Source organism: Pinus tabuliformis, chromosome 5_2, assembly GCF_031772625.1.
Source record: "Pinus tabuliformis cultivar Carrire ecotype Pingquan chromosome 5_2, CPIR1, whole genome shotgun sequence".
In the NCBI taxonomy this organism is placed as follows: Eukaryota; Viridiplantae; Streptophyta; class Pinopsida; order Pinales; family Pinaceae; genus Pinus; species Pinus tabuliformis.
In genome coordinates, this window is record NC_142306.1 from 828,912,936 (window position 1) to 828,923,993 (window position 11,058).

Genomic DNA, 11,058 nt, shown 5'->3' on the forward strand with positions numbered 1-11,058 from the left:
TTGTTATTTTGTATTTGCTTGTCATCAAGATGTTAATATATTGTGGCCTTGAAAGAAGAAACAGAGAATAAGGGCAAATGTCTTGGGATTGACTGTTACATTTAAGTACACAGAGAATTCTGTTGAAACATGTCCATACTTGTTAAAGCACACTGCACAGTTTAGTGTTTTTGTTGTTTTACTACAGTGACTTCATATTTCATCAAAAGTCCTATTAATGCATTGGGAATTTCTTTGGCGCAATAGAGAAATATTGAAGAACCAAAAAACAATTACGACTTACCCCTATGTTGGAAGCTACCTAATACTGACTAATTAAGATCTATCCAATTTGAGTACTTTCAACTGAAACTTGATATGCTATGCAATAAAAATGGCCAACGTTTGAAGAAAAGCAAATTAGGATGTTAAAGTCTGAGAGGCAACATTCTTCGAATAGAGTAAGAAAAATAAAAGACAAAATGGGAATTGAAGATACAGAACGGGTGGAGGTTCTCCAAATTTGGCAGCCAATTTTTTCAAGAGATTGTGGTATTTTCGTAGCATATTTTTTTTATATGTGGTTGTCACACTAAAATGCAGATCTTTGCATCTAACTAAAGTTTGCTTTATTCTTCAAAGCTGTTTAGGACAGTCTTTGATCGAAGTTGATTTTTAATGTTTTAAGTTGTACGGTGCGTAAAGTGCATTGAAACGGTGCAAAAATATGTTTTGCAAAAGTTGACAAAGACAATGAAATACACATGTTTTTATTTAAAAGGGGGCGAAGACTATAATAAAAAGTTAATCTAATGGTCATATTGATGTACAAAGCAATGTTCTACCAAGTTTTCGGGGTGGATTTTCAGGGTGGGGATGCAGGAATAGGGAGATGCACAATAGGACGTGTGGGAACAACCTTAAGTTTTAGAGGAATTCAGAGGGGATGTTGGGGTGTGTGTGAGATTCATACTTCATAAATGATTTTATGAAATAGAAATAATAAAATATTCATACTTCATAAATGATTTAATGAAATAGAAATAATAAAATATTGTATAGATTGATTTAAAATTATTATTCATTATTTAGAATTTGATTAGTAACAAGCAAAATTGTAGACAACAAAGACTAAAGACTAGAATAGTAAATTGAAATTACTCAACTTTAGAGATAATAAAGAGAGACAAGACAAAGACTCAGTTTGAGGTCATCAATGTCTAGTGTCAAGGCTCAAAAGCTGAAGCTGAAAATGAATAATGGACAATGAACCAATGTAATTGGAACTAGAATAGTCATTGAACTAGTTGACTCAAAAACTGAAAACCGGACAAAAACCTTGACCAAAAAATTAGTCGGCCAAAAAATACATAAATATTCATATGCATCCATATGAATCCAAACCACTAAACACAAATATGTTAAGTTATATATATATATATATATATATATATATATATATATATATATATATATATATATATATTATCAAAAGAGCACCAAGTGCACTCCATTTTTTAATCAAAAATATATCAACAAAGAGGCTCTAGATGGCTTGTATAGTAAAAAAAAATCGTGCTACAACAACCACCTACATATCATCAAAATGATTATCTATATTGGGATCCTCATTATCAATATCACCGCTAAGCATTAAAATAAGATTGAAAAAACTTAACATGTCAAATCAAGATTTTGTTTGACTGATTGGTACATTTTTACTAGGGTCATGAAAGAGGAATTCAACAATCAATGTCACCAACATCAAGGTACATAGAGGGCTTGGAGCTCTTGCTTAAATGCTAGTTCCATACCCTTGTTCGACATACTAAGTGAGGTGGGGGGAAAGGGGGGGCGGAGGTGAATCAATATTTCATAAATTTCAACAATATAAATATCACAAAGCATTAACCAATCACATCACATCAAAGATACAAAAAAATTATATTAACAATTTATTTATATCTTGATAGGAGGCTACAACTTTTGGCTTTACTAGCTACAACTAGAAGAGCTACAACCCTTGGTTTACCAACTCCAACTGGAAGGAGGCGTCAACCACTCGAAGGAAGATACAACTTCCTTTCCTAGCACCACCTTGCCACCATTAATAATAAAAATAGAATGAGATCTTATGGGCCCTCGTACCAGGGATAGTGACCTAACTACAACAATACTGCTATCTTTGTTACTCTTTAGGCCTCTCCTTGAATATCTTAAATATATATTATTTATACTTTGACTTCTAAATTTTCAATACAATCCAAAAGAAAAATTGTAAGTCTTACCTCCTAAATGCATGGACAATCCATAATCAGTCCTAATGCTCGCCTCACCTCTAAACATGATGAACAAACTGATTCAAGGTAGGCTTAGGTCTGCGTTAGGAAACTTGGATCTGACTCTTCCTCAGATTTGGATCTCTGCCTCAAACTGCCAAGGATTGGGATCTGTCCAAAAAATTGGATCTTCCTCAGACCAAATTTCTGCCTTAGAAGTGAATTCAGATTTCTGTAAGAAGGGTCCTCAGAACAACCTTGATTTGACTCAGATAGGGCCTCTGAATATGCTTGTAACAAGCCTGAATTTCAGCCTCCTTATGACTTGTACAAACTCAAATTTTTGTCCTCTTCTGTGATCTGATACAAGGGTAGATTCAGCCTTAGGAACCTTAGAAAATTTTGAGTTTCCTAGTAAATTCCCAACCAAAAGGTTAACCAAAAACATAGATAAATTTGATCCTTCTAGCCGTCATTAGCACTCTTCATATCACATATATTCTCCTTCACTCCTTTTGTATCTTGACCTCCTACAAATTCATAGCTAATTGATTCTCCTTTTAGCTCCCACAACTAGGCGATATATACTAATTGAAGGGAGCCCTATTTTAGGGTCGATCTAAACAAAATGCGAATTTTTCCTTTTCAAAAGACATGTATTTCTTTGGGCCCAACCTGGACGAATAAGGGTCTACTTGGATACACAAAAATTAAGGAGTTTGCCATTAAAAAGAAAACCTTTATTAGGTTGACTTGAAGTTGGAGGATTAAGATTCTTTAAAACTTAATTTTTGACTTTTGTTATGGCTCCTTCCAAGGTTGATTTGGACAAATGATCTTGGAGCAAATTGATTTTCTCATCATCATATCAATACTTGATTCACCTTTTGACATCAATGAGAAATTCTTCCAACAATATTCCTGTTTGTCATTGATGTTAATACTCATGCTTCCCCTATCATCATGTTCCCCCTATCTCCATGCTGTTGGTGGCTAGATTTGGATAATTTTACTCACCCTTTTTACCCTGTTCTTTTATCCATTTCACGCCAATAGTGGTTAATCAATATCTTAAAGTGCACATGTATACCTCTCGTCATGTCTCTATGGATTATTGGTCAATGATGCATAGTCATAGGGGATTATTACCAAAGTGACTCGCTAATTCAGTTATTTCTGCAGATTTAAAGGGAGAATGACTAGGACCATGATTCAATGAACAATGCTATCAAACTGGCAGCGCTATTCTTGAATGCTGGATGCAACGGTGAATCAACTCTTCGATTGACAAACTACTATATTTTAACATTCTGTTTCATTCTGAAAACCATTGTGTAATTAAGGGCATACAATGTCGTAATTCTAGGAGCTGTATCATTGACAATTTGTATAAATTAGAGTTGCGGGGGTTGAAAGCCAACATTGTTAAGAGGCATTAAGTTTGCAAGAGAATGCTCTAACTTCGAGTATGTAACAACACAATTGTACTATTCCTTTTATTAATGATAAATTGATCTTTTGAGCATATCATGATTCTTTGATCTTGCCACAACCCTGATCAGGGAGTTGGGCCCACTCCCTTGACTAGGTGCTGCTGGATTAGATGCGTGTTAGGTTTATTTCTCTAAGTTTATCATTGCCGTGAATGTTTATCAGTCTGTTGCTGTGAGTCCTTATTGTTGTTACTCATATTGGTTGTTACAATTATTACTTGTTGTTACTCTTGTTTGCTGCTACAATATTGCTTATGGTTACACATTGATGAATTTATAGTTAATGTTCACTGTTGAGTAGGGAAACCATGGGCTGCACAATAGCCTTGAAATAAACTCGTAGAACCCTGGGTTGACAATTAAATGTGGTTTGGGTGAATTGCACGATTCATACATGGACACCAACATTTTGGCGCCGTTGTCGGGGAGACTATCAAATACGCGAAAGTATAAGAAGCATTGACCATAGGAGTGATCTCTCGTCCTGGGGAAGGAAGCTTACACCTTGCTCTAGGGCCTGAGTATTAGATCGTTTGGTTGTTTGGTTCTTTGCTTTTCTTGTTTTTGTAGGGCTATTCTCTCATCCCGGGGAAGGAATTTTTCATCACCTTGCTCTAGGTCTGGAGCTTCAGATTATTTTGTTCTGTTTTCATGAGTATTGTACTCTCGTCCTGGGAAGGGAAGTTTTATTTTTCACCCTGTTTTAGGTCCTGAGCTTGATTTTTGTGATTTGCTTATTTTCTTTCTTTTGTTTTCTTTTAGGGGCCACTCTCTTGTCCTGGGGAAGGAAGTTCTTATCCTACTACAGGTCTTGAGCTTTTAATTTGTTTGAATGTTTCCCTTTTATTTCCTGATTAGATGAACATAAACACCAATAAAAGGGGTAGAGAGAGACCCCCAAAAAGAAACGAGATTGATTTGGGTAGAAAAACGTACATCCAAGAGATCATCTCGAGGGCTGAGTTTGGAGAATCGTCACGAGCTGCTGCTAGGGTAAGATATCATACGAGATTTGGAGGGCAATCAATTTCACAACCAAAACCTCCTTCAAGAGCAGAAGTGCAATTTAGGGAAGAAGAAGTAGCAAGCAGAGGATTTGAGGAATTGCATATTTCAAGTTCAGAGGAAGAAGATTTGAAGGAATTTTTGGCACCATTAGGTCAAGGGAGTGCTGTAAAAAATTGAATATACTTCCCACTATTTTGAAGGGCACAACTTTGAGATGGTTTATGGGTTTGGGAGGAAAATCCATTGCTACATGGGAAGATATGAAGATGATTTTCCTTGAGAAATATCAGGACTATTGCAAATCTCGAGATGTAAAGGAAGAATTTTTTAATATTATGCAGAAAGAGGATGAGAATATGGAAGATTTTGTGGAACATTTTGAATATAGTTTGCGGAGATCCGGCCACAGTGACTTGGGACAAGAATAAGTTGAAGATCATTTTCCTCAAGGCACCGAGGGAGGAATATCTAGAGCTATTGTATTAAGTGGGGAAAGGAGATATATCAAAGGAGGAATTTGATACTCTCTGTGAATTATGCATCAAGTTCTCACGTGGGGCTGCGAGACAGAGGTAGGGAATCCAGACTCTCAAAACATCCAATGGTGGAGTTACAAAGGCTGAAATTGGGAATCTGCTAGACAACCTAAGAACTGATATCCTGAGTACATTATCAACGCAGCTATATGTGTTGCAGACGAAGCAAAAGAAGATAGAAGCATAGAAGGCCATGTCTATTTTCTTCCCTCAATGCAGGAAGAAGCATCCGTTGAAGGAGTGTCGATTAAATTATGTGGAGGCTTGCACTATATGTGAACAGAGTCATTCCACAAGCACTTGCTTGTCTCTTCCTGGATTGAAGGCAATATTTCAGGGGACGAATGAAGAAGCATAACAACTTTATTTTATGGGATCAAGGAAACCATGGCAACCATGACCGCCGAGTATGAATCAAGGTATGCCTCAAGACCCGTCTCAGTGTTTTAATAATATGAATTTTGGTTAGCAGTTTGTACCTTTTTCACCCTCTTGGCCGCAATCTTACCAGCATCCAATTCCATGGAAACCTTGGTATCCTCAATCTGGTCCAAATTCTTCATGGTCCCAGAACTGGCATGGACCTCCTCCTCCTCCAAGACAATTATCCCAACCTATGTCGCAACAACAGCTACAACTGCCTGCTAATACATCCACTAGTAATCCTCCTCTTTGCTGTCAATTGCTTGTCCAACCCAATCCGAATCCTAATAACAGAGGGGCTGAACAGGTTGAGACACTCAACCTCCCTGCATCTGGTATTGCCACTATGTAATGTAATGAATTAAATCTTCGATTTGGTTGGGTGGTCAATACTCAGACTTCACCTATAATTGTTGAGCATACTGACAATGAAGTCTTAGAACCAGAACAAAGAACCATAGGGGAAGAGCCAACATAGATTCCTGTAAAGCAACAAACCCCTTCACAAACTATTGCCGCTAGAGGGTGTCACACTGGTCCACCCTATCCTGAAAGACTATCTTTGAGCAAACAAAGTCCTCATCCTGAATTTGACTTTTTGGGAGAATTGCAGAACTTATTTGTTAAAATTCTGTTACTTTAGGCTGTGAAGGACATACCAATTTATGCTACGAAAATTAAAGAATATTGTTCTAAGAAACCTGGTAGAAAACCAAAGGACCCACTTACTATTCATGTCATGGGAAAATTATCAGATATAATGCTAGGGAAATCTATACCTGTTAAATACAAGGATCTTGGGAATCCAATTATGACAGTGCAGATTAATGGGGTGGATATCCCAAATGTACTGGTAGATTTGGGGGTAGCGATTAATGTTATAACTTCTGCTACCGTAATTACCTTGGGTCTACGGAACCTTAAACCAACTCCCACCATCCTAGAACTAGCAGATCGGTCTACTATTAGACTGGTAGGGAAGCTGGAAGACATCACTATTTCAGTAGACTCATGGCAATACCCCGTTGACCTTCTGGTTTTACATACCCAATCCCTAGTTGGTGGACACCCTTTGATTTTAGGAAGACCTTGGTTTGCAACCACATATGCTTACATTGCATGTCGGTCTGGAAACATGGTAATATCTAGTGGGGAAGTTACAAAGAACGTTATCCAGTACCCCCCTCCAGAACCAAGTTCATCAGATAAACCTGGATTTACCTTGATTCAAAAGTCTCCACCTGCCAGAGAGCCCAAACCTGAAGATGAAGAAATTAGACCCATCCTTACCATTAGCGAGGCTTTCTGTTTTAAATATGAAACAAAGGACGATGCCACTAGCACCTTTATTAGCGATCCCAACTTCGTTTCTGATTCAACCCGTCAACTCTTAGAAATTGTCACGAGCTGCAATATCGAAGAAGATATTGAACCAGAAAAAGAAATAGAAAGCATTCTTGAAATTGTGCCTCGTAATAGTGTTACTATAGAAATTGAACTAGGGAAAACATTGAATATTGATCCTGACCTTTCACACTCCCAATCCGAACAACTACTAAAAGTCCTTCGGGAGCATAAAGAAGCTTTTTCTTGGGAGTACACCGATATGAAAGGCATCCCTGCTGATTTATGTACTCATCATATATACATTAAAGAGGAATGTCGACCTATTAGGCAGCCACAAAAAAGAATGAATCTTGCCTTTAAAAACATTGTTAAAGATGAATTGCAAAAGCTATTAGATGTGGGCTTTATTTATCTGATATCAGATAGTCAATGGGTTTCCCCACTGGTCATTGTTCTTAAGAGGAATGGAAAGTGGCAGATTTGCGTTGATTACAGGGAACTGAACAAAGAAACTCAGAAATACCATTTTCTCTTAACCTTTATTGACCAAGTCCTTGATACATTAGTCAAGAAGGAGTTTTTCTCCTTTTTGGATAGATTTAGCGGATATAACTAGATACAAATAGCTCTCGAGGATCAGGACAAAACTACTTTCACATGCCCTTGGGGAACCTTTGCTTGTCGAGTCCTTCCATTTGGCCTCTGTAATGCACCTGCTACCTTTCAAAGGGCAATATTAGGAATTTTCTCTGATTTAGTCAATGGCAGTGTTGAGATCTACATGGACGACTTTACCCCATATGGGGATTCCTCTACAGAAGCTTTGAAAAACTTAGAGAAAATACTTGAAAGATGCAGGCAGACACATGTTTCTTTAAGTACAGTAAAATTCCATATGATGATGAGGGAAGGGATAGTGCTGGGACACTTGCTTTCAGCTGCAGGAATTTAGGTTGATCCTGCAAAGGGAGAGGTAATTTTAAAATTTCCTATGCCGAAGACACTGACACAGGTACACAACTTTATTGGTTATGCTGTCTATTATAGGTGTTCAATAGATTTTTTTTTTTCTAATTTAATAGCATTCCCACTTTTTCAATTGTGTCCTAAAGATGTAGAATTTGTGTGGAAAAATGAATGTGAAGCAACTTTTGTGGAAATCAAATAACTAGTCTGCAAGGCTCCGATATTACGTGTTCCTGACTGGAAGCTCCTGTTCCACATCTCTACTGATGCTTCTCAAACAATAGTAGGAGTGGTTTTGGGGCAACAAGAGGACAATAAGCTGTATGCAATTTACTATGTCAAAATGAATTTGATCCGTGATGAATTAAATTACACAGTAACTGAAAAAGAGTTCTTGGCTTTCATTTACAATGTTAATAAATTTCGGAATTACATCACAGGATATCCTACTTTCGTGTACACTGATCATACAGCTATCAGGTATTTGATGAACAAACCAATAACCCCTAGTTGTGTTACACGATGGTTGTTGTTAATTTAGGAATTTGATATTACCATTGTAGACAAACCAGGGAAAGATAATGTAGTTCAGATTTCCCGTCTCAGGGATACTAGTGATGAAGGTACACATGTAGAGGATAGTTTCCCAGATGAACATCATTTTGCAATTTCTACTTACATTCCATGGCATGCAGATATTGCTAATTTTCTTACTACAGGAAAAGTGCCTCAACACTCATGTTACAAAGAAAAATGAAGGATTATCCATCACAGTGCTCGTTATTCATGGATAGAGGGATATCTCTTCTATACAGAATTTGATCAGCGAATCCAATGTTGCATAAGTGGAGATGACATCTATTGTGTTCTAAGAGCTTCTCATGATGGCCCCTATGGGGGACATTTTTTGATAAGCAGACAGGTCATAAGGTGTTACAAATGGGATACTATTGGCCTTCTATTTTTTGTGATGCAAGGAAATATGTGAGAGGATGCGATAGTTGCCAACAGATGGGTCAGCCTGGTCAGGTAGATGAAATTCCATTACAGCCTCAACTAGCTCTCGAGCCCTTTGAAAAATGGGCTATTGATTTCATTAGGCCATTTAATTTTCCTTCACAACAGAAAGTTCACATTCTGGTTTGCACAAATTACGTAACAAAGTGGGTAGAGGTCAAGGTTGTTGCGAAAGCAATAGAACGGGTTGTCTCAAACTTTTTATTTGAAGAAATTCTTGCACGGTATGAAGCTCCTAGAGAGATAGTTTCAAATGGAGGGGCACAATTTACGTCACATATAGCAGGATTCATGAAGAAATATGAAATCAAGCATAGGGTAACATCTCCATATCACCCTCAGGAAAATGGTCAAGTTGAGATCATAAACAAGGTACTAGAGAATATTCTTACGAATATTGTAGTAAGTCATTGCCGGAATTGGGCTGAAAAACTTCCTGAGGCACTGTGGGCGTATAGAACAACATGGCAAAACACAACAGGTTTTTCACCATATGAGCTTGTCTATGCAAAATCCCCTTTGTTTCCAATGGAATTCGAAATTAAGACGCTCAGGACAACCCTTGAAGTAGGTTTAGATCTTTAAGAAGCCCAAAAACACCACCTGGAACAACTAAATGAGTTGGATGAAATTCGTTTTGTAGTTGTCGATAACATTGCTGCAATTCAACAGCAATGAACTAAATGCACGATAAATTTATTAAGAAAAAGGTGTTTCAAAGAGGGGATTAGGCATTACTCTATGATTCTCGGTTCAAGGATTTTAAGGGAAAACTATGCACTAGGTGGATGGGACCATATGAAGTTGATACAATGTTTGATAATGAGACTGTTAGACTTATCAAAATTGATGAGGCACATACTCCTTTGATTGTGAATGGACATCGCCTCAGATTATATCACCGTCTAGCTTCAAGAGACTCCTTTATCAAATATCTCTCTGATAACTTTAGTTTTGAAGTTATTAGTGTAGGGAATTCCTCCTCTGCACCCCTGATTTAATATATATATATACATATATATATATATATATATATATATATACATATATATATATATATATAATGTTGTTACTACTCTATCAATATTTTTCTTGTAGGTACCTCGCTGGTGTTGTTACTCCTTCGACGCTGTTACTTTGATGATGGCAATTTCGTCTAAGTACTTCACTGGTGTTGTTACTCCTTCGGTGCTATTACTCTGATCATGGTAATCTTGACTAAGTACTTCACTAGTGTTGCTACTCCTTCGATGCTATTACTCTGATCGTGGTAATCTTGACTAAGTACTTCACTGGTGCTATTACTCTTTCAATGCTGTTACTTCATGGCAACGACAATTTCGTCTAAGTATTCTGATTCTGTTACTCCTTCAGTGTTGTTACTCCGCCGGTGCTGTTATTCCATTATGATTTCATTTAAGTATTCCACTGTTATTACTCCACCGGTGCTGTTACTCCACCGATTCTGTTACTCCATCGCGATTTCGTCTGTGTTCAAGCGGTGTTGTTACTCCTCGAGTGTTGTTACTCCCCCGCTGCTGTTACTCCGTCAAGGTAAGTCACCCAGGTACCTCCCCGATCGACTTTGTGGATTTGATTAATAATTCATATGACATGACTTGACATAACCACATACGGTCATCCATTAGTTAGGGGGAGGTACTATAATGATGGCTCATTATTACTTTTTTCAAACCTTGTGCTAAGAATGATTCTCCACCATATTTTGCACGATGTCCATATGAACTGGGAGTTGAAGTTAGTACCGTTGTACTAATGGACGGTCCTTTCCAATGCCACGAAATAATTACCATTATTTCCTTCCATTATTATCCACTATTCACCGTGATTTTTCTGTATTTTCATTGTTATCCTTCTGATTTTTACTCTCATTACACCCCATCCCTCTCTTTAACTTTCACTGCACTCCATCCCTATCACAAGCTCTCATTACAAATCTACCTGTCGACACTCCTTCCCGACGGTCTGCTGTTACTCCAAAGTGATATT

The 11,058-nt window shown here is 37.5% G+C and overlaps 1 protein-coding gene across 1 annotated transcript; it reads left to right on the forward strand.

Annotated features, from left to right (window-relative positions):
* The first annotated feature begins 4,609 nt into the window (after positions 1 to 4,609).
* LOC149161879 (uncharacterized) lies at positions 4,610 to 9,633 on the forward strand. The gene is made up of 4 exons (XM_089435035.1): positions 4,610 to 4,924; positions 6,362 to 7,349; positions 8,238 to 8,511; positions 9,009 to 9,633. Exons 1-4 carry the CDS (start codon positions 4,610 to 4,612, stop codon positions 9,631 to 9,633), a joined length of 2,202 nt encoding a protein of 733 aa, XP_089291161.1.
* The last annotated feature ends 1,425 nt before the right edge of the window (positions 9,634 to 11,058 follow it).

Excerpts from the sequence above, each read along its gene's own strand:
- LOC149161879 (XM_089435035.1), top strand. The coding sequence starts at position 4,610 with ATGAACATAAACACCAATAAAAGGGGTAGAGAGAGACCCCCAAAAAGA. Across the intron at positions 7,350-8,237 it reads AGGCATCCCTGCTGATTTAT|TCTGCAAGGCTCCGATATTA; the intron begins GTACTCATCATA and ends TCAAATAACTAG. Across the intron at positions 8,512-9,008 it reads ACTGATCATACAGCTATCAG|GAAATATGTGAGAGGATGCG; the intron begins GTATTTGATGAA and ends TTGTGATGCAAG.